The sequence below is a fragment of the Mesoplodon mirus genome, assembly GCF_964341445.2.
Source record: "Mesoplodon mirus genome assembly, chromosome: 7".
Lineage (NCBI taxonomy): Eukaryota > Metazoa > Chordata > Mammalia > Artiodactyla > Ziphiidae > Mesoplodon > Mesoplodon mirus.
The window spans coordinates 95,821,235-95,846,114 of record NC_138983.1 but is presented as its reverse complement, the minus strand read 5'-3'; the positions used below and the strand labels follow the sequence as shown (position 1 = coordinate 95,846,114).

General features: G+C 43.6%; 1 protein-coding gene across 1 annotated transcript in view; it reads right to left on the bottom strand.

The window, feature by feature from the left end:
* Positions 1–23,739, bottom strand: part of LOC309808892 (forkhead-associated domain-containing protein 1-like) — a gene marked incomplete at both ends in the record, with an annotated part of 97,336 nt that extends 73,597 nt beyond the window's left edge. Inside the window, 2 exons of the mRNA XM_082629464.1 lie at positions 5,784–5,990; positions 23,647–23,739. Coding sequence (XP_082485590.1) covers positions 5,784–5,990; positions 23,647–23,739 — 300 coding nt within the window. The remainder of the gene's footprint in view (positions 1–5,783; positions 5,991–23,646) is intronic.
* Positions 23,740–24,880: the final 1,141 nt, after the last annotated feature.

Below are 24,880 nucleotides of genomic sequence, written 5' to 3'. Positions count from 1 at the left end.
ATAATGAATCATCCCCTGTCAGCGTGTGAAACTGCAGGTTGGACTGGGAATTGCAAGACCTTCCTTAACCGCTGGGCAGTGAAGGACCTGCCTGGGCTCTCACGGCCCCACGATGCTTCGTGCTATTAGGGAAAGGCTCCAAGGGACTCAGGAGAGCCGGCTTTTAATCCTGTCTCTGGATCTATATGACTGATGCCTAACCTTGGGGAAGTCACTGAAACTCTCTGAGCCTCAGTTTATGCCATGATAGGGGTGGTCCCAGGGACCTCTATAAAAACAACTGAAGGGGGAAAGGGGACCTGGGATTAATGAGTAGCTCCTTGGCAGAAATTGGAAATTGAAGCTCAGAAAGGTAAAGCCAGTTGCAGCTGGCATTTCAACTTGGGTCCATCCAACTCCAAAGCCCTTGCTTTCTCGATTGTGTTCTGCAGAGCTTCCCCATTAAAGCAGCAAGGAATATTGGCCGACAGAGGGCGCTCTTCTCGCAAGACAGGACGTCATGACATTGCAGGGACAGAAGACAGTATCCAGGAGCCACGGGGGAGAGTCTGGCTGGACTGGGAACAGGGCAGAGCAGGCTACAGGGAAGGCCAGACACAGGCAGTCATGGGGATGGGGGCTGCCGATAAGGAGCTGTCAACCCCCTCATGGAACAACTCGGCACGTCATTTGTGGCGCCTGGCTTCCTTTTTCATTCTGGCCATTTCCATCCGTTTTGCCGTATTTCAGAATAGAGAAAGACATGATGGATACATATGGGTGACGTGGGTTTCCTTACTCAGCTGCCTTGTAAGAACGGCGCCCCTGTGACTAGCACAGCTTGTTTCCACACCCCTTTTCCCAGAGCTCAGAAAGCATGAGTAAAGGCAACAACAAACAAAACCCACAACACGGCGGCACACCTGACTCTGGGACCTCAATTTCCCACGCCTGGTGCCAAGACTCTATGGGATTAATCAACGGTTGCTTCAGGGCATTGAAGATGGCCCTGCGGGTTATGTCCTGCACAGCTTCAGTGGGCGCCATCCACGTGGACTACGTTGTGAATGGTGACCCTGGAGTTGTGCAATATGGCAGCCCTAGGTTATACTTTGATGAGAGAGGTATAATTTACAAAGTATGGTCCTGGGGGCTTCCGTGGTGGCGCAGTGGTTGAGAGTCCACCTGCCGATGCAGGGGACACGGGTTTGGGCCCCGGTCCGGGAAGATTCCACATGCCGCGGAGCGGCTGGGCCAGTGAGCCATGGCCGCTGAGCCTGCACGTCCGGAGCCTGTGCTCTGCAACGGGAGAGGCCACAACAGTGAGAGGCACGCGACCGCAAAAAAAAAAAAAAAAAAGGATGGTCCTGGGCACAACCTGGCTGCCAATGCACTTTGTCAAACAAGAGTTTTTCTTTATATTTTTCCATCTTGTATGTTATTCTATGGGTAATTTATCTGCAAATATATTTATCTGCAAGCGGGGGCAGGTCTTGGGAGGCTTCCCTGTCCAAAAGGACATTTACAAAGGAGGCATCTTGGCTGCTCCATGCTGGTTTGCTTGACTCTAAAGCTGAGGGTTATCATGTGCTTATTAGGTGCCAGACGCTGGACTAAGCAATTTACGCACTTTGCCCACTTAATACCACAGTCACTCAAGGTGGTAGGAACTATTGTTACAGGAGTGGGGACCGAGGCCCTGAGAGGTAGATGATTTGTGCACGTCCAGTATAAAAGCCGGTCAAGAGCAGGGCTGGGACGGCGCTGGAGTCAGTCTGACCTCAGGGCACGTGCTCTAACCACTGTGACATCTGCACACACATCTGGATTCCTAAGCGCCCCGCACCTCACCCCCCTCCCCCAGTAAAATGCTGTCACACCCTCCTCTATTGGTTAGGGTCACCACAAAACCTGAACTAAATGCTTTCATTTGGGAACTCTTTGTCGGGAGAAGAACAGTTCTCATCATACTTAATCTGTATGATAACAGTGCAGTCCTCCGTGGAAACTCCATCCAAGGAGGAAACACAGCGCCCTCACCAGGGACCCCAAAATCAATTGGAAACAAGAATATGCCGGAAGCAAGACAGCTACGAATTTTTTAGAAAAACTGGGCTTCAAAATATTTGATGAGAGATGCTCTTCAATACCTCTCCCTTTTCCCCTCTTCCTTTCTCTTCTTTTAAATAGCCAGCAGGTTGGGGTCATCAGGAAGTGGAAGTTGTAGGAAGGTGTCAGTCAGTCCACAGGCTGCCCTCACACGGACGCTGCAAAGGACCCCTCCATGAATATGAGCATCATGGATGGAAGCTTCTCAAGCTGGGGACGCCCCGGCAGAGAGCACTTTTGAGAAGATGGGGCTGTGGAGAGTCCTGCAAAGTGCCCTGGGCACAGGCCGGGGGAACACTTGTGCAGCTGCCTGTAGTCAACCGAGGAATGAAGCAAGGTGCAAGTGCGTGTAGGAATAAGAATTGAAAAAATCCGTGCATATTCGAGTGACCGTGAGAGTATGCTTTCCTCGGTGTGAAAACCAGTCAAGGCTACTGCTCCAGCTAGCATCAGACTAAATGGTTTTCTCCCCTCCTTTTTCCACAAGTGGGGATAGTGTTTAATTTGCACTGACAAGCTGTGTGGCCCTGGGGAAATTACTTAACCTCTCTGAGTTTCGGATTCCTTGTCTGTCAAATGGGGATCATGGGAGAACCCATCTCATAGGTTGCTGTGAGCGTGAAATAAGGGAGAGCAGGTGCATTGCTTAGCACAGTGCTGTTCACGTCAGTGATTCCTCCTGCTGCTCTCCTGGTTTCTCTTCTTACAAAGCATCTTCTTCCGTCTTATCTACTCAAGGTTAGAGGTCGTCATCACTTTTCCCCACAATTATATAAGAAGCACCTTGTAAAATAAAGTCCCCATTCCATAGTTGTACACCCGTGTTCATAACAAACTTACTCAAAATGGCCAAAAGGTGGAAGCAACCCAAGTGGCCATGGATGGATGAACAGGTAAACAAAATGTGGTGAATCCATACAATGAAATATTCAACTGGAATGAACCATGAGGATATCATACTAAGTGAAATAAGATGGTCACAAAAGGACAAACAATGTAACATACCATTTATATGAGGAACCTAGAATAGTCCAATTCACAGACACAGAAAGCATGGTGGGAGGGGAGGAAGGAAGCAGGGGGTTTGATGTGATGGGCATAGAGTTTCAGTTTGGGAAGATGAACAAAGTTCTGAAGATGGATGGGGGTGATGGCTGCACAACAGTGTGAATAGATTTAATGCCACTGTGAACTGTGCACTTAAACATGGTTAAGATGGTAAATTTTATGTGTATTTTACCATAATTTTGAAAATTAAAAGTTAAAAACAAACCCCAAAATGAAATACCTCCAAGGTTTCTCCGAGGTTTGGGGTGATAGAAATGGAGGAAAATGTTCTGAGAGCAGGTTGTGGTGATGGCTGCACAACTCCATCAATATATTCAAATTGATTGAATTGGACACTTAAAATGGGTGAAGTTACTGTTATGTAAATTGTACTTCAGTGAAGCTGTTAAGAGCAAGCAAGCAAACAAACACTTGCTGTGATCCGGAGGAAACTTTGGAGGATGAAGGAGCTGTTCACTGTCTTGATTGTGGCTATGGTTTCACAGGTGTACCCATATGTCAAAGCCCATCCACTTACAGACTTTAAACATGTGACGTTTATGGCATGTCAATTATATCTCAAGAAAGCTGTATTTTAAAAAGGCAGAAGAGTATTCCATATATAAATGAACTCCTTATAGTATATTAAACTCCTTATAATATATTAAACAATATAATATATTAAACAATGCCCCCTTTGGATGGAAATAGTTTTCAAATTTTATGCCCCTATAAATAATATTTCAATAAATATCTTTGTAGGAAAAAAGAAGAAAAAAATGCAGATATTGTTTGCTGCTCCCCCTCTTCTTCTCCCCACGGGCAAGCCACAAAGTCAGAATTTCCCAGGGAGGGGGCCTGAGAACCTGTAATTTTACTGAACATTCCTGAAAAATTCTTGGAATCAGACATGTTGGGGCACATTGAATCAAACTTCATGAACTTGGATTTTCAGGCTTGGGAGTGTGAAATCCCCTTTTCTTTGATCCCTAAAAAATTCTGTAAGTGTTCCATACAAATGATTCTAAATTCCCAGGCCCTACTCCCAGGGAGGATGTGTATGGTTGCCAGATTTCGCATAAATAAAGAAATGAATAAATCAATATATAATAAACTATAGGGTGTCCGTTAAATCTGAAGTTCAGATAAACACCAAATAATTTTTTTAGCATAAGTGGTTCCTTGCAATAGTTGGGCCACACCTGTACATAACAATGATTTGTTGCTTCTCTGAAATTCAGATTTAACTGCGTGTCCTGTATTTCATCTGGGAATCCTAAGTATGAGTCCTCAGGCCTTGGGTGAAGCCCAGATCTGCACTGTGGGTCTGCTCCCCACGTGCTTCTGACGAGGGGGATCCTTAGAACCCATGTTGAGAACCCCTGATCAGGTCAACACCTTCTGGGTCAGGAGCCCCTCCTCAGGGCGGCCAGTGGATCCCAGTGCATCCCACAAGTGAGCACACTTTAATGTTGGTCCAAGGAGGAAAAGGGGGCTGAGAAGCAGCAGGAGAAAACTGCCCCAGATTTTCAAAGCCAAACGTGGTGTATGCGGTGTCATGGGCCCTGCAGCCGGAGGGACGGTGCTGATCTTCTCTGAGTGAGTATTTAGGGCTGCCTAGGGGACCGACACCACAGGATTCTGTCTAGATTCTCTAAACTTTATTTATTTATAACCAGCCTCGTCCCAGAAAGGACTTTAAGCCTCAGAAGTCTCAGTCCATGCAGCGTTCTTGGTGCTGGGGAGTGAGGTTAACACGCCGTCTCTCTGGGACACACACGACAGGTATTGTGTGCTTACCACGAATGGGCATTATTCTGGGAGATTTACAATTAGAACCATCTCATTTAGCCCTCGAGATAAGCCTGCAAGGTCATTGCTGTCGTTGGCCCCATTTTGTAGATGAGGAAACCGAGGTTCCGAGGGGTCCAATGGCTTGTGCAAGAGTGCACCGAGTAGGCCAGTGGCAGAGCTGGGGTTCTGACCCAGGACTGTGTTGCTAACCAGCCCCCATCCTGCCTCCCTACTGAACCAGATACTTCTGGTGACTGAGCTTTGCTGGGCGAATTTTGCGTTACGTTCCGCTTAACCTGGGGCCATACTTTAGGTCCTGATTCCGGGAACATTTCTGATCCGGTGTGATAACAGCTGGCAGGCCTTGAGTGTCTACTCCGGCCAGAGACTTTGACTTTTTATACATAGATACTCTCTCAACGCCCTGCAGCGCTGAGAAGACCCAGACCCAGGCACGCAGAGAACCCTGGCCGAGGTCGCAAAGCTAGGAAGTTGCAGAGCACTGATCTGTCTAAAAAGGAAGCATCCATCTCTGCATCTTCAAAAGCACACACTTGCTTTCCACCTCCCCTCGCCAAGCTTCACTTTTCAGGAAAACGCTCTCGCTCCGGGCTGGTCGCTAGGCAACCCTTGCATGTAATTCCACGAAATGCCCAGAAGAGGGCGCGAGGACTCGCTCTCCCCGGGCACCCACGCGATGGGGCTGAACTTCGCAGAATCGCGAAAGGAAGAGTGACGCGCTCCAGACGAACTCCACCTGTGGCCGTACCCGAGCCCTAGGCTGCACGGAAGGTGACACAACACGGCACCTCTGCACCCCACCCCACCCCACCCCCGCAGGGGCCTGGACTCACCGAGGCTGGGTTTTCGATGACCAGTTCGTAGGTCAGCCCTCCGGACCCAAACCTCAGGATGTCTCCGGGTAGGAGCTTCACAGCCACGTTCTGAATGTGGCACTCATTGACGAACGTGCCGTTGCAGGAATTGAAGTCGTGGAGAACAAAGCTGCTTTCGGCCTCATTATATTCAATGAGTGCGTGATGGTTGTCGACGTCTGCAGACTGAAATGCAGAAGGGGGACAGTCAGAGCCAGGAATAACAGGAATAACAAGGAATAACTAGTGCCACTGACACTGGGGGCCCCAATGTGCTAATCACTTCATCTGGCTGGACAGTCACTGCAATCCTCATTTTAAGAGGAGGATGCTGAGGGTCAGAGAGGTTAAGTGACTTGCCTAAGGCCACACAGCTAGTGAGTGGAGGGTCACCAGACCCTGACAGCAGACCCAGAATAGATGCCCAGTTTTGGGGTAGGGCGTCAGGCAACACAGAGGCAAGAGGGAACTCGGGGGAAATTGGCCAGGAATTGGCCACTTGATAGTTCTCTGATCCCATGCAAGTATCCTTTTGGTTGTCCCGAGTGGCAAGACAGCAGAAATGGCCCAACACAAACCAGAAAGGTCAGTTGGCAAGTGACAACTGTCCATTTACTGCAAGTGTTAAAGTGAAGGGGAGGTTTTGTAATAATTGTTGTTTGTTCTATTCATTTTTAAAATAACATGTTTTTTGTAATAATGCAGAAAATGAGAACTAGAGAAAAACACAAAGAAGACATTAAAATCACTTAGACTCCCGTCCCCCAGAGGCAGGCACCGAGAACACGGTGGTTCACATCCTTCCAGTCTTTTCTCTATGCTTACAATCTTTTTAAAAAGTTTAAACACAATTGAGCTCACACCACAAAACATAGTTTTATAACTACCTTTTAAAAGCCTTGGTGTACAATGAAGGTTTTTCCCCTGTGCTTAATTATTACTGTTGCTTCTTAAAGCTAATCAGAATTTATCTAAGCAAAGATGATCTATTTTTCAATAGGGGCCCTCGTGTGACCACATTTCCCACAAAAGAGAGAGACCCCAGACAGTGAATTGTCAGTGGGGTCAGAAACCTCCTGTATAACAACTTTAATAAGAAGAATGAGCAAAACTCGGCACCAAGGAGGAAATATCACATCCCCCCTGGCCCTGGCGCCCTGGACTATGGGCTGCAGGGCACGTGCGAAGTCTTCTGTCTTCTCAGGACACTGCCTATGAGCCATCCACTCCAGCCTGAGACTTTGCAACTACTTTCTAAGTCACTCTTCTCAGAGCGCCTCATCCAACTTTCATAGAGAGTACTTGGACTTAGAAATCTATACTAATGTCCCACAATATAATTATAACCAATAGCTTATATTAATAATAGCTTATAGTATATGAATAGATAATAATATAACTGCATATATTAGTAGAATATATTAATGACACATTATGTGTAATTACACAAATGCCAGGAAATTTGCTAAGTGCTTTACTGCATTATCCCATTTCATCTTCACAATAATTCAAAGGGATACTTCCTCATTTCAAAAAAATTTAATTTTTTATTTAAGTCTAGTTGATTTACAATGTTGTGTTAGTTTCAGGTGTACAGAAAAGTGATTCAGTTATACATATATATAATATCTATTCTTTTTCAGATTCTTTTCCATCACAGGTTACTGCAAGATATTGAATATAGTTCCCTGTGCTGTACAGTAGGTCTGATAATTACTCATTTTTTAGATGAGGAAACTGAGGCATAGAACGATTACATGTGCCCACAGTCAGTCACTTTGACTCGCCTGGCTTGTTCCCAGGTTTGCCTGATTCAAATGACTGTGCCTTTACCCACTTTTCAAATTCCTACCAAACACTTTGGCACTTAAAATACTGAAACACAAGAAGAAAGCAGGAGCAGCTCTATTAATTTCAGGCAGAGCCAACTTCAGAGGAAGGAAAGTTATCAGGGATAAAGAGAGGCGATACATAGTGATAAAGGGGTCGATTCTCCAAGCAGACATAACAGTCCTTCATTGTATGTACCCAACAATAGAGCATCAAAGTATGGAAGGCAAAAACTGATAGGACTGCAAGGAGAAGCAGATGAATCCATCATGGTAGCTGGAGACCTCAACAGCCCTCTGTCAGTGATGGGCAGACCCACCAGGCAGAAAATTAGGAAGAATGAAGTTGAACTGAACAGCACTACCATCATCTGGATCTAACTGGCAACCACACAGCTTCATCCCACAGCAACAAAACACACATCCTTCTCAAGCTCCCATGGAACATTCACCAAGCAGACCACATTCCAGGCCACGAAATATACCTCAACAAATGTAAAAGAATAGAAATTATGCAAAGTACGTTTTCAGAACACAATGGAATTAGGCTAGAAACCAATACCAGAAAGACAGCTGGAAAATACCCAAATATTTGGAGATTAAACAACACACCTCTAAATAACAGATGGGTCAAGGAGGAAGTCTCATGGGAAATAAAAATTTATCTTGAGCTAAATGAAAATGAAAATACAACCTATGAAAATTTGCAAGATGCAGTGAAAGCAGTGCTTGGAGGGAAGTTTATGGCATTGAAGGCATACATTTGAAAAGATCTAAGCTTCCACCTTATGAAACTAGAGAAAGAAGAGCAATATAAGCCTACCACAAGCACAAGACAAGAAGCAATGAATGAAATAAAAAGCAGGAAAACAATAGAGAAAAGTCAGCAAAATAAAGAGCTGTTTGGTTTTTTTTTTTTTTTGTAAAGATCAATAAAATTGACAAACCTCTAGCAGGATAACCAAGAAAAAAAGAGAGAAGATACAAATTACTCAAATGAGAAATGAAAGCGATGGAATCACTACTGATCTCATGGACACTGAAGGGATAATAAAGGAATATTATGAATAATTCTATGACCACAGATTTTATAAGTTAATGAAGTGGACCATTTCCTTGAAAGACACAATCTACTGAAACTCACACAAGGAGAAATAAATACTCTGAAAAGACTCATATCTAGTAAAGAATTTGAATCAATAATGAATAACCTTCCAAAATGGAAAGCACCAGGCCTGGATGGGTTCACTGGTCAATTCTATCAAACATTAAGGAAAGAATGATACCAGTTCTCAATAATCTCTTCCAGAAAATAGAAGAAGAGAGAACACTTCCCAGCTCATTCTGTGAGGCCAAACTTATTCTAATAGCAAAACCAGATAAAGATATTACAAAACAGGAAAATTGCAGACCAATACCTGTCATGAATATAGATGCAAAATCCTCAACAAATTATTAGCAAATTGAATCCAGTGATGTATAAAAAGAGTTCTACACCACAGTCAAGTGGGATTTATTCCAGGTATGCAAGGCTGGTTCAACATTTGGAAATCAATTAATGTAATCCATCAAATCAACAGCGTAGAGAAGAGAAATCGCATTATCATAACAGCAGATGCAAAAAGAGCATCTGACAAAATCACACACCCATCCATGATAAACTAACAAACCACCAAACCACCACAACAACTCTTGGCAAATTAAGGATGGAGGGGAACTTCCTCAACCTGATAAAGTACATCTATAAAAACCCTAAAGCTAACATCATATTTAATGGTGAGAAACTAGAAACTTTCCAATTAAGATCAGGAATAAGGTGAAGATGTCCCCTTTCACCACACATTTTCAACATTGTACTGTATCTCCTAGCTAATGCAACAAGGCAAGAAAAAAGAATAAAAGCAGATTGGGAAGGAAAAAAAAATTCTTCTTTGGTGAGGTGTTTGTTCAGATCTTTTGCCCATTTTGCAGATGGCATGATTGTCTATGCAGAAAATCCCAAAGAACCGACAAAAAGCCCTCCTGGAACTAATGAGCAATTATAGCCAGGTTGCAGGATACATGATTAACATACAAAAGTCAATTGCTTTCCTATATACGAACAATGAACAAGTGGAATTTGAAATTAAAAACACAACACCATTTACATTAGCACCAAAAAAAAAAAATGAAGTACTTAGGAATAAATCTAACAAAATACTGAGCTATATGAAGAGGTATATGAAGAAAACTACAAAATGTTGATGAAAGAAATCAAAGTAGTCTAAATAAATGAAGAGATATTTCATGTTTATTTGAAATTCCTTAATGATGTATGCTGTTTAACATCTTTTCATATGCTGATTTGACATCTGTAGATTTTCTTTTGTGAGGTGTCTGTTCAGCTCTGTTGTCCATTTTTAAGTTGGGTTGGTTGGTTTCTTATTGTTGACTTTTAAGACTCATTTATATTGTTTATTTATTTATTTTATTGAAGTGTAGTTGATTTACAATGTTGTATTAATTTCTGCTGTACAGCAAAGTGATTCAGTTATACATATATATACATTCTTTTAAAAATATTCTTTTCCATTATGCTTTATCACAGGATATTGAATATAGTTCCCTGTGCTATACAGGGAACAAAAAGCATTTGACAAAATGCAACACTCTTTCATGATAAAAGCACTCAACAAGCAGGTAATAAAGGGAAATTACCTCAACATAATAAAGGTCAAATATGAAAAGCCCACAGGTAGCATCATACTCAAAGGTGAAAGACTGAAAGCTTTTCCTCTAAGATCAAGAAGAAGATAAGGATACCTGCTTTTGACAATTCTATTCAACAAAGTACTGGAAGTCCTAGCCAGAGCAATTAGGCAAGAAAAAGAAATAAAGGCAATCCAAATTCGAAAGGAAGAAGTAAAATTATCTCTGTTCACAGGCAACATGATCTTACATGTACAAAATCCTAAAGAGTCCATGAAAAACCACAACCCTCTTAGAACTAATAAACAACATTCAGAAGCAAAATCGTAGGATACAAAATCAACAAAAAACATCAGTTGTGTTTCTATATGCTCTCAATGAACAATCTGAAAAGGAAGTTAAGAAAATAATTTCATTTATGATAGCATCAAAAACAATAACATACTTTGGGATAAATTTAACCAAGGTGGTAAAAGATGTGTACACTGAAAACTACAAAGTGCTGCTGAAAGAAATTAAAGACACAAATAAATGGAAAGACACCCTGTATTCGTGGGTTGGAAGACTTAATATTGTTAAGATGTCATTACTACACAGCAGGATCTACAGATTCAAAATCCCAACAGCAGTTTTGGCAGAAATAGAAAAATTCATCCTAAAATTCATATGGAATCTCAGTGGGCCCCAAATAGCCAAAATAATCTTGAGAAAGAAAAGCAAAGCTGGAGGTCTCACACTTCCTGATTTCAAAACTTACTGCATACAAAGATACAGTAATCAAAACAGTGTGATACTGACATAAGGTCAGGCACATAGGCCAATAGAATAGAATAGAGAGCACAGAAATAAAACTTTGCATATATGGTCCAATGATTTTTGACAAGGGTGCCAAGATTATTCAATGGGGAAGGAACAGTATTTTCAACAAATGATGCTGGGAAAGACTGCAAAAGAATTAAGTTGAACTCTTACCTTACACCATGTATAAAAATTAACTCAAAGTGGATCAAAGACTTAAACGTAGTCTAAAACTATAAAACTTTTAGAGGAAAACACAGGAGGAAAGCTTTATGACACTGGATTTGGCAATGCTTTTTTGGATATGATACCAAAAGCATAGGCAGCAAAAGTAAAAATAGATAAATTCAACTATGTCAAAATTTAAAACTTCTGTGAATCAAAGGACACAATAAACAGGGTGAAAGGCCATCTAGAGAATGGGAGAAAATAGTTGCAAATCACAAATCTGAAAAAGGGTTAATATGAAGAATATATAGAGAACTATAACTCAACAACAACAACAAGAAAAAAAAACCCAAATAACCTGATCAAATATGGGCAAAGAACTGGAATAAACATTTCTCCAAAGAAGATATACAAATGTCCAACAAGCATATAAAAAGATGCTCAACATTACTAGTCATTAGGGAAATGCAAATCAAAACCACAGTGAGATACCACCTCATACCCATTAGGATGGCTACTATCAAAAACAAACAAACAGCAACAGAAAATAACAAGTGTTGGCAAGGATGTAGAGTAGGGGAACACTAATGCACTGCTGAGAATGTAAAATGGTGCAGCTGATAGGAAAAACAGTAGAGCAGCTTCTCAAACAATTTAGAATAAAATTATCATATGATCCAGCAAGTCCACTTCCGGGTATATACCCCAAAGAATTGAAAGCAGGAACTTAAAGAGATATTTGTACACTCATGTTTATAGTAGCATTATTCACAATTGCCAAAAGGTGGAAGCCACCCAAGTGCCCACTGACCGATGATTGGATAAGCAAAATGTGGTCCATCCATACAGTGGAATATTATTCAGTGTAGGAGGAAGGAAATTCTGACACATGCTACAACATGGATGAACCGTGAGGACATGATGTGAAATAAGTGTCACAAAAAGGCAAATTTTGTATGATTCCACTTATGTGAGGTACATAGAGTAGTCAAGCTCATAGAAACAAAATAGAATAGGGGTTGCCAGGGGCTGGGGAAGGGGGAAACGGGGAGTTGTTGTTTAATGGGTACAGTTTCAGTTTTGCAAGATGAAAAATTCTGAGGCTGGTTGCACAACAATGTGGATAACTTACAACTACTGATCTGTACACTTAAAAGTGGTTAAGACGGTAAACTTTATATGTATTTTACCACGATTCAAAAAATGGCTAAGATGAAGGGACTCACTCAACCTCAGGATGCTGGCACAGGGCAATGTCAGGGTTTGAACCCAAGTCTAATTCCAAAACCTGTACCTTTGATTTGTACCCTGTGATTTTCAGAGTAGAGAGTGATTTAATAATGAGAGAGGAGACAGGCAGGACCTAATAGAGAAAACAAGTGCATTTCTTAAAGGCTCCTGCATTTTAAATGTTTAAAAATTATATAGTGAGTCCATAAAATATTGAGACGTTTAAACATCTCTTAACAATGACCATCTGCTCTGATGACTCCTGTGCTTTGAGGAAGCCTCCTCGGGAAGCCGACTTAGTTATGATGTTGCCCTGAGGTTCGCTGACGTTGTCGCTGAGGTTCGACGTGTACCTGGAACCGTCCTTTGAGCTAGGTTTCAACCTTGCATCACCTGGAACTGGGAAGCCCCATCTCAGACCATAACTTCCCGCTCCCAGCCTTCCTTATTCTCTGTCTCGTCCTCTCCTTGAGTCACGTAGCCTTTGCTCCCCGTCCCCTCCCTATGCGTAATGCCCTACGCTCACCCAGCCTGGGCCCTGCTCGAGCTCACCAGCTCCTTCAAGTCCATCCTGGCCCCCAAACCCTCCTGCCACCCTCAAACTTCTGTCCTGAGGCTGTCCCAGTGCCCTCTGGGCCCCCCAGCCAGCAGGTTCCTGGTCTTAGGCTTTTAATTCTACTTTGACAACAGCCTCCTAGGTCTTCACCTCCTGCACCTGCCTGCATCCTCCGTCTGCTTCTCCAGACCCTCCTCCATCCCCTTCCACAGCGCCCTCTGCCCAGCAGGCCCACCTGTGCAGCTACATCCATGGGCTGATGGGCTCCTTGACTCTGGTTTCTGGTTGGGTTTGGCCAAATGCGGGGGTTAGAGATCAGAGCAGGGAGGAGAGAGGTTGGGGTACTTATTCCCCTGGCTTCCTTTCTCTGGGGCCACACAGCTTCCCTCAGAGGGACTCTACCCAGCCCTCGGGGTCTCCGGGTCCCAGGAAATGCCCCTGCCCCTCACCCCTCAGCTCTGGGGGTGGGAACAGTCCTCACTCATACTAGCTCTGGGCCCTGCACTATCCTTTGTGGTTTCTCTGAGCCCTGCCCACTCCCTGTGGAGTCCCTTCAGGAAACTCCCCTCCATCACTCCACACCCCTGTGAATGTGCCTTCAGCTCCCTGCCAGGACCTGGACTTCCCAGGCATGGAGAAGCTCCTAGATGGGACCTTCAAGGCTTCTCTTAGCTGCCAAGGGCCTCCGGGTGGTCCTGCCTTCATCCCACCCTGGTCTGGTCCCTCTCCTCAACCATCTCCTCTTCTGCATCCTCACCTTGACAGTATAACTTCCGTCTAACCTGTGAACGTGCTCACCACCCCCTCGGCCTGGAAACACCGCCCCTTCCCCCTTCCTTTCCTTTATTGTCAAATGGCTTCAAGAGGGTCCTCTCCCACTGGGTCCTCAACCCACTGCCATTGCCCTCGGGGGCCTCCTCGGGCTCTCGGCCTCCCTGTGACATGTGACACAGTTGTCAGAGAGAGGCACGTGGCCTGGTGGTTCAGGGGTTGGGGGAGCAGGGCAACGTGGTGGTTACTAGACTGGGCTCGAGCCCAGCTCTCCTACTTCCTAGCAGGGTGACCTTGGGCAAGTGATACCTCAGCTTCCTCATCTGTAAGGTAACAAAAGGACAGTCTTATAAGTTACTGGTGACGTATAAATGATATAATACATACTAAAGCACTTAGAAGAGAACATAGGGCAAATGGGAAATGTTCTCTATTATGAGCAAGAGGATGGGCTCTGGAGTTAGAAAGCCTTGAGTTCAAGTCCCACCTCTGCTACCTTCCAGCTGTGCAGCCTGGGGCATGGTTCTTTGCTTCTCTTTGGTTGCTCCCTGAGCAGCAAAAATGAGTTTGATAAGCTGGGCTTTGTATGATTGACAAAAGGTACTGCTTGGTGACTTGTTCAAAGGAGTGGGATAACATTTTTGAAATTAACTTGTGTGTGTGTGTGTGTGTGTGTGTGTGTGTGTGTGTTTTATCTATTTCTCTTAACCTTTTGGTTCTAGGCTATCCCATCCCCCAGCCCTATCCCCCCACTGCCTCAGGAAAGGGATGTAGTACAGAAATAGTAAAAAAAAAAAAATGGGGTTTTCAAAAGAATAAGGATATGAGGAAACGGCCAGGCGCTGGTGAGACGACGAGTCTGGGAGTGGAAGGAAAGAAGAAGCTTCTCTGCTTCCCCGTCAGCTGGATCCTTCCTCCCCGGTCTCCCTGGGAGAGCCCTGTGGACCGGCAAGTCCTCAGGAGAGGCTGCTCCTGAAATCAGACTGCCCGAGCGTGGTGCCCAGTGCCCCAGCCTCCCTCTGTGACCTCAGGCAGGATACTCAGCCTATCTGTGCCTCAACGCCCTCATCTGTAATGTGGGGCAAACAACACTAACCTCCTAAGGATGAAATGAGTTAATACACTCGAGAGTGAAAAGAACAGTACCTGGCACAAAGCAAGCTGTCTCTGTGATGAATACCCTCAGCCTGGCAGCAGCTCTCTGGCTCCCTCACCTCTCTGACTGCTTCCAGGTCTCCACGCCGGGCTCCTCTCCCCTCAGATGTCCGTTTCCTCTGCACTCTGTCCATGGGCTGGGGCCACTGTGCCACCCCCTCGATTCGCAGGTGTGTATTTCCAACCCCTGGTTCATCTCCAGGCCCCAAACTGCCTGGCTGCTTCCGGGATGTTGAGGTGCTCACTCAACCCGTCCTGCTTCCTGCCCTCTTGGTAACGGGATTATCACCTGCCAGCTCATCCAGCCATCTTTCTCCATGGCCTGTGGCATTGATCCTACTGATACTTCCAGAAAGCTCTCAGACCAGTCCCAAAGCAACAGTCCAGTCAGGTGGTAGTATTAATGTGGTGGGCAGAATGGTCTCCCAAAGATGCCCATGCCCTGATCCCCAGAACCTGGGAATATGCTCCATGAGGTGGCCAAAGGGACTGTGCCGATGTCAAGGTTACTAATCAGTGCTCTTAAAAGAGGGAGACTAAGGACTTCCCTGGTGTTGCAGTGGTTAAGAATCCGCCTGCCAATGCAGGGGACACGGGTTCGAGCCCTGGTCCGGGAAGATCCCACATGCCATGGAGCAACGAAGCCCGCGTGCCACAACTACTGAGCTTGTGCTCCAGAGCCCACGAGCCACAACTACTGAGCCCACGTGCAACAACTACTGAATCTGCATGCCTAGAGCCCGTGCTCCACAACAAGAGAAGCTACTGCAATGAGAAGCCCGTGCACCGCAACAAAGAGTAACCCTCGCTCGCTGCAACTAGAGAAAGCCTGTGCTCAGCAACGAAGACCAAACCCAGCCAAAAACTTTTTAAAAAATTTTTTAAAAGTGGGAGACTATCCTGGGTTATCCAGGTGGGACTAATTGAACTCCACCAGTCCTTATAAGCAGAGAACTTACTCTGGCTGGATTGGAGAGATAAGTGGTGTTTCTTGCTGGGCCCCCACTTAACAGCCCCAATGCTCCTCTTCCTGGGAAAGCACCAGGTCAACGTTTCCTCTTTACCCAAATCCCCCCCAGATGGCACCACCTCAGTCTGTTGCATGAATGAGGATCACGAGAACATTGATCTCACATTTCACTGACAACCCCCATTCTCCATTCCACAGGGTGGAATTTCCCTAGCTTAGTCAATTATCTTGTTATCTCAGTTAACTGAGAATTTCCAATTTAGATATTAGATGTTCCCAAAGCTAAATTTACACTCAAAAAATGAAGCTTCTGTTTTTAGAAGCTTGAGTCAGCTCAGTCTGAAACTCAGCCCCACCTCCCCCGACTAGCTGTGTGATTTGGGCCAGTTCCTTAACCTTTCTGAGTCCCATGTCCATGTCATCAAATGCGGATAATAATGATAATAGTAGTTCTCACCCGCACAGGATTAGTTTTGTGGATATAATGCTATAAATATATATACAGAACATACATAGATGATGTATAAAGCCATGTGAGATACAGTAAGTAGTCCATAAATGTATGCTGTAGCTGTTTGCATTATGTATGCTATTCAAAAGATTATGATCTTTCTTTCATCTCACATCCATCAGAATGGCTACTTTAAAAAAAAAAAAGGGAAATAACAAGTGTTGGTGAGGACGCAGGGAAAGTGGAACCCTTGTGCCCTGTTGTGAGAATGTAACTTGGTGCAGCCACTATGGAAAACAGCATGGCAGTTCCTGAAACAATTAAAAATAAAATTATCATATGATCCAGCAAGTCTACTTTTGGGTATATATCCCAAAGAACTGAAAGCAGGGCCTTGAAGAGATATTTATACACCCATGTTCATAGCATTGTTTGCAACAGCCAAAAGGTGGAAACAACCCAAGTGTCCATCAGTAGATGAATGAATAAACAAAATGTGGTGAATCCACACAATGGAATATTATTCAGCCTTAAAAAAGGAAGGAAATTCGGACACATGCTACAGCCTGGATGAACATGGACATTATACTCAGTGAAAGGATATTATACTCAGTGAAAGAAGCCAGTCATGAAAAGACAAATACTGTTATGATTCTACTTATATGAGATACCCAGAGTAGCCAAGGTCATAGAGACAGAAAGCAGAATGGTGGTTGCTGGGGGCTGGGATGGGGGGACAAGGGGAGTTGTTGTTTCATGGGTGCAGTTTCAGTTCTGCAAGATTCAAAGAGTTCTGGAGATGGATGGGGGTGATGGCTGCACAACAGTGTGAATATATTTAATGCCACTGAACTGCACACTTAATAAAAGTGGTTAAGATGGTAAATTTTATGTTATGCATATCTTACCACAATAAAAAAAAAAAAAGAAAAATGAGATCACGATCTAGCCCTTTCCTCTGAACTTTTTCCTCTTGGAAGCCCTCCATCTGCTGGTGAGAAACTAGTCCCATCAATTGCTGTGCTGGGTACTGACCAATGAAATCAGCCGCCAGTTCCCAAACAGGGGACAAAACATTCCCTGAGGACTGGTGAGACCTAACAGGTGAACCCCCAGAGCAAGGAGCACTTGGGGAGAAGCCAGGGGTGAGGTGGGGGGGAGGGGGGAGGAGGGGAGCACGACCCAGGCAGGAGGACAAGCGCGATGCAGATGGGGAGCCAGCAAGTGCACCCTCCCAGGCCTGTTTCATTCCGTGGATTTCCCCACAGAGAGTCCACCTGTCACCTTATGTCTCAAAATGCAGGTGTTCGCTTAGAATAAGAGAAATGTGAATTAAAATGACACTGGTACCATACTTCACCCCGTAGATCAGTGAAGATCCAATGGGGGGTCAGCACCCTAGGCTGGGGAGGGAGTGGGAGACGGGCGTCCACTGCTGGCAGGACACCACGTCTGGAAACCTCTGGTGGGAAATTTGGCCATGCCCATCAGAGCTACAGCTGTGTGTGTCCTTTGACAGAGCAGACATATCTGCATGTCCGTGAAATTATGCAAATAATAGGAGAATCCCAGCAGCCTTGTTTAATAATAATAAACAAGATTATGGTGTAGGCTCTGGTTCTTTCCTGAGAGGCAGCCCAGAACTGACAGGGGCCAGAAAAAGGGACGAGAGTCATCCGGCTGGATGGGATCTGGGGTATGTGTATGAGATCAGTCTGGCTTCACGACCCTCAGATCCCACGCGAGAAGGGCTGACACAGGCTGGAGAGATGGCTAAACCCATGAGAAAGGAGATGCCTGGCAGGACACTGACCACCGAGGGTGAGGGGTGGACACCAGCATTTCATCCCCCTGTCATGTCTGTTCTTTCTTTTTCTCTTCCATCTCCACCTTCCTAGCTGCAGCCCTGCACTGACTTGGGCTGTCCTAGAGCTCAGTCTTCTAGGGATCCTGGAACCTCACTAGGGTGGGACTGGGGGAGTCCCTGGGGAGGGGGTAGGGTCAGTCAGCCCTTCATTGTTTACCCTTCGCTTCTCTTTTCCTCAAAACAAAGTTTATTGAAAGAATACACACACACACACACACACACACACACACACACACACACACACAAAGCAGGAGCTCTGCTGATCAAGAACGGAGAGGGAGGGAGCACTGATGTTGGGGTTCTCAAAGTGTGGTCCTGGAACCAACTCCAGGGACTCCATTCCCCCCACCTGAACCTGGGGAGCATATAAATGTGAAGATTCCTGGGCCTTACCCCAAACCCACTGGGTCAGAATGCCTAGGAGTTCATGTTGAACAACCACTCTTAAACATGCGGAAAATCCAACAACCACTGGCTTTGGTGTTTCTTCATTCTGGAAGAACTGAGTCCCTTTCTCAGCAGAGATTAAATAACAGCCATATCCAACTCTAAACAATACACTTCACAAGGCACATCAAATCATATAAATTATAACTTGCAAGGTTTAGCTGTGAAATGAGCAAGGCTGAGGCTTTTGAGCCATGTAAAATGGGAGAGGGGAGATTGTGAATAGAGCTCCTGATGGCTCGTCTGCACACAGCAGCCGGGATTTTCACTGGTAGGTCTCCCCCTTGTTTACAATCCTTCAAGCCTTCTTCCCACTACTTTCAGATAAAGATCAAAACCCTTATGGTGACATGAAGGAGGCCGACTTGTCCCTTAGCCCTCCTCCTTCCCACTCTGACTTCTGGACGCCCTGGTTTTCTCTCAGTCCCTTGGGTTCACAATATGCTCTTCCACCCCAGGGCCCTTGCACATGCCATTCCCTTCTCCTATTGTCTAGTTAAGTCCTCCTTGTCTTCCATATTCCTTTCCTTTACAGCCCCAATGTTGGAATGGAATTAGTCACACCTTTGTGGGATCATTTGACTTATTTCTCTCTCTCCTGGCAGCTTCCTGATGGCAGGGACCATGTCCAGTTCTGCCATCACTGTACCCCTAGACTTGGCTCGGTGCTGAGGCTCTGGGTAAATACTGTGCAATGAATGAGTGATAGCAACCGTTATCACTGTTGACTAGAAACAGTTCTCACTAGCCTGGCTATAAACAGGCTTCCTACTGCCTTAGGGAACCAAACTCCTTACAGGATATAGAAAAAAGTCTGGAGGGTAAAACCCTGCAAATATCAATATTGATTTTTCCCTGAGCCAAATGATTACAAGTGACTTTTATTTTCTTCCTTATATTTTCCTTTCTCCCAATTTTTAAAAACAAGAAGCATGTAACTACCTTCCATTATCGGAAAGAGTAAATGATGTCGAAATACTACGATACCAATAGTCCAAACAACATGTCAGCCTTGCTGATGAGTAGAAATCTTTAGAAGCATAACTGCGTATTCTTTAGGATTGATCCAGGCAAATAAAACAAACAATCTTTTTTATTTGCTAGATGTAACCTCTGGGTAATTGCAAGGATGATTTTTAGTAATATAAATCCCTGACATTTTTGTTTTGTTTTGTTTTGTTTTGTTTTTTGCGGTACACGGGCCTCTCACGGTTGTGGCCTCTCCTGTTGCGGAGCTCAGGCTCCGGACACACTGGCTCAGCGGCCATGGCTCGTGGGCCCAGCCGCTCCGCGGCATGTGGGATATTCCCAGACCGGGGCACGAACCCGTGTCCCTTGTATCGGCAGGCGGACTCTCAACCACTTCGCCACCAGGGAAGCCTAGTGACGTATTTCTTAAGCTAAGTCCGAGGAGCAGTAAGCAGTCAATTATTTATATACAATGAATGCAACTCAATTTCTGTCTAGTTAATAACTGTCCTCATTAGTTCCCTTTTCCAAATGGCTTATTAATGTCAGTGGATCCTCATCTCAACCCTGTGCACCTCTGAGGATTCTTCTCAATCTCTGTTTTATGAGACCATAATAATGATCATTGTGACATTCACTGACCACCACATGCCAGGCTCTTTATATGCATTTCTCACTTAATCCTCAGAATAACCCTGTGAGGTAAGAGGTTTACAGACAGGGAAAAGGAGCTCAGAGTGATTAAGTAATTTGGTTGAAGTCACTCAGCCACAAAGTAGCCTAATGAGATTCAAACCCAGCTCTGTCTATCTCCAAAGCCTGTGCTTTTAAAAATTACTACAGTTTTCTAATATCATAGGCCGGTTCAAAACAGAGATCTCTGTCTCTACTTTAGCCAGACAGGAAATAAAACTACCCCAAATCTATGCCTTGTTAGGATAAAGAAGAAACTACAGTTCTTCTTCTTCTTCTTTTTCCTCCCACTTTGCACACTGAACAGATGTTCTGTGTCCTTGAAGGGAGACCATATCATGGAGGAGAATCTCACGGGGAGGTTCATGGAGTTATCTTTAAATCTGTTGCGTTTACAATAAACACTCTCAGAAAACTAGGAATAAATGGGGAAATTTCTCACTTGGTAAGAACATGTATAAAAACCCTACAGCTAACCTCCTACTTAATGGTGAAAGAGTAACTGCTTTCCCCTAAGGTCAGGAACAAGCAAATATAAGGATTTATACACTGCTCTTGTTCAGCAGAGTCCTGGAAGTCTTAACCAGGGAAATAAAGCAAGGAAAAGAAGATTAAAAGCATTCAGATCTCCTTTTCTGAAAGAAGAAATAAAATTGTTCTTATTTGCAGATGACATGATTGTTTATGTATAAAATCCCAAGAAATCTACAAAAGCCCTTATATAAGAAAGTGCAGTTAAGGTTGCAAGATACCAAGAAGCATACAAAAATCAACTGTATTTCTATATACTGTCAATGAACATGTGGACACCAAAATTAAAAATATAATACCATTTACAATCACTCAAAAAAAACAAAAAGAGAGACATAGTTAAGTGTAAATCTAACAAAACATGTACAGGACTCGTATGCTGAAAACTACAAAACACTCAAGAGAGACACCGAATAAATGGAGAAATATACAATGTTCATGAATTGGAAGACAATGTAGGAGTATATCAATTATTCTCACATTGATATATAGGATAAAACACAATTCCAATCAAAATTACAGCATGATATTTTGTGTATACAGACAGGCTTACACTAAAATGTAAATGGAAAGGCAAAGGAACTAGAATAGGTTAAAAAATTTCTTTAAAGAAAAGTGGGAGGAATCACACTACCTGATTTAAGACTTACATAGCGACAGTAATCAAGGCTATCTCATAATGGTAGATCCATTATGACAAATAGATCCATGAAACATAATAGGGAACTAAGAAGTAGCCCCCATAGAAAGTATGGCCAGATTATTTTTGACAAACTTGCAAAAGCAATTCAATGGAGAAAGGATAGTCTTTTCAACAAATGGTTCTGGAACAACTAAATATCCACATGCAAGAAAAATGAACTTTGACCTAAATATCACATCATTAACGACAGTGAACCCAAAATGGTTCATAGATTTAAAAATTTCTTTCTTAGAAGAAAACATAAGAGAAAATCCTCAGGGTCAGGGACCTTGTGGCATGTTCTTAGACATGACACTAAAAGCATGATCTATAAAAGAAAAACTAACTACCTGGACTTCATCAAGAGTTAAAGCTTTTGCTCTGTGAAATACTCTGCTAAGAGAATGAGAAGACAAGCTACGGATGGGAGAAAATATTTGCAAACCATCTATCTGACAAGGGACTCATATCTAAAATACATAAAGAATTCTCAAAACTCAATGGTAAAAAACTAAACAATTCGATTACAGACAGTTAAAAGATATGAAGAGATATTTCACTGAAGAGGATATGCAGAAGGCAAGCATGTACATGAAAAGACATTTAACATCACTATCGATTTGGAAAATGCAAGTTAAGACTATGATGAGATACCACTACACACTTACTAAAACAGCTAAAATGAAAAACCGTGTTTAGGCTAATTGCTGGTGAGGATGTGTCTCATACATTGCTGGTGGAAATGAAAAATGGTATAGCAACGCTGGATAAGACTGGCAGTTTCTTTACAAACCGAATCTATATAAACACATATGTTAATCCATGCAATCATACTCCTGAGCATTTATCACAGAGAAATAAAAACTTATGTTCACACAAAAACCTGTACACAAATGTTTATAGTACATTTATTTGTAATAGCCCCAAATGGAAACAAAATGTCCTTCAAAAAGTGAATGGTTAAACATAGGTGATACGTCCATACCGTGGACTATTACTCAGCAATAAAAGAACAAGCTAATAACCTAAATGGATGTCAAGGGCACTACACTGACTAAAAAAAAAAAAATCAATCACAAAGGTCATACATACATGATGAAAATTATAGAGACGGAGAACAGATTAGTGGTTTTCGGAGCATGGGGACGATGGTGGGAGGAGGAATTGTGACTATAAAAGGAGCATCACAAGGGACATCTCTGATGATGGAATACTCCTATATCCTGAGGGCCACACCCAAATCCACACGTGGTAAAATGGCACAGGACTCCACACATGCTTCGTGCCATTCTCTCTACTATTTGTGCATCTATAATTATTTCAAAATAAAGTTTAAAAAAATCTGTTGAGTGAAGTCTGAGAGTGGTCTGCCTTTCACAGTCCTAAAGGGATTCCATTGCATTTCTCTTTCTGCTTCAATATTTTAATCCCTTTCAAAATGTTAAAAGGCTCAAAGCCACTGTTTTTATAATTCCTTACTTACAATTTCTTCCAACTTCCTTGGCTGTCAATGAGCTGGGACTGTGGACCAAGCCACAGCTAATTCAGAGAATGGAATGAAATGAAGTGAGAGAGCACTGAGGCCATGCCCAGGGCTTACCCTGATTTACTACTTGGAGGTACGGGGGCGGGGGAGGGCTCTGAGGGGCCCGTAGTCTCCAGAAGCTCTGGAAAGGGCGAGAGGTCATTGCTCAAGCTGGGCACTTCAGGTGGCCGTGGCTGCCAGACGCGGAGCAGGTGAAGGTCAAGCATCAGCTCTACGCCCACCTTCCAAACCGCGCCATCAGGGTGGGACACTGCACACACAGTCAGCAAAGGACACAGGGCCCATCGCACTTTGCACTGTGCTCATTCTCACCACATGTGCCAGGGAGACCCAGCACATGCCGGGATTGGTTATTGGTGGCACACCGAGGAAGGCTGGGACTGTTAGCCAGAGGCTGTGCTTTACAAGAGACTGGAGTCCACAGAACAGTAAGGACTTTTGGTGGTGTGAGGGGTAGGGAGGGTCGGGGACTGGCTAGGAAGAGGTCTTACCTCTAAAACAAGGTCTGAATTTTCATGCCTTCCAATCGTAGTGCTTTTATTCAGGACAAAATAGCCTTCTGCACTCTTTAGATAGGCTTTCATATTCTCTGCTTTCCCTATAAAAGGTTTTCAGAAAACAATTTTGTTAGAAAAATACAGTCCTCTAATTATTCAATGTCATATTTAGAATGAATGGAATACACCATAATGTCCACAGGAGAAGTCAGCAGAGGTAGGAGTGGATAGCTGGATTTAACAATGATCACAATGATAATTCCGCACATTTTTAAGACTGTCCTTTTAACAGTGATAGCCGGCATAGATGAGCTTGCTTCTGATCACAAGAGGACATCCTTTATGTAACTCAGAGCACAAACAAGCAATAGCAAAAAAAAAAAAACCCAAACAAATCTGAATTCCACTGATAACCGCTCTCCACCTCCCATTAAGCTTAGTTTGGGGTTAGTTATCTGACAGAATCAAATACTCAGTGTTACTAACCCACCACTTACTAGCTCTGTGACTCTGAGTGAGTTACTTATTCTCTCTCTATGCCTCTGTTTCCTCATCTGTAAAATGGGGCTAATAATACTCTGTATCCCAAAGAGTTTTGTGAGGATTAAATGTGAAGCATCTAGAATGGTGACTGCTACACTAAACACCCATTTGTCCTACTGTGATTGTGACTGTTATTAATCTTGGGCTTCTGAACTTTGACTCAAGAAACCCCAACTTCTACAGAGCTTCTTAAAGTGTGGAAGAGTCAGTCATCAAGGAAATGGGCATTAGAAGATACTTTCTTTTTAAGTCACTGCATTCCTTCATATATTTAGGTTGAAAAAAAAATGATTTCCAAAGACAAAATATCAAGATTATAGCTTGGCTGTACGGTCAAGACTCTGTACGTATCTTTTGCTGGCATTTTATTACGAAAGTGTCAAACACACAGAAAAGTTGAAAGAAGTGGATGGTGAACTTCTATAGAACCACCACCCAGATTCTACAATCAACATTTTGTTCTATTTGCTTTATCACATATCTACCCATCTATACATTTTATATTTTAATGCATTTCAAAGTAAATCCTATACATGTTTTTAAATTTTATTTATTTATTTTTGGCTGTGTTGGGTCTTCGTTTCTGTGCGAGGGCTTTCTCTAGTTGTGGCAAGTGGGGGCCACTCTTCATCGCGGTGCACGGGCCTCTCACTATCACGGCGTCTCATGTTGTGGAGCACAGGCT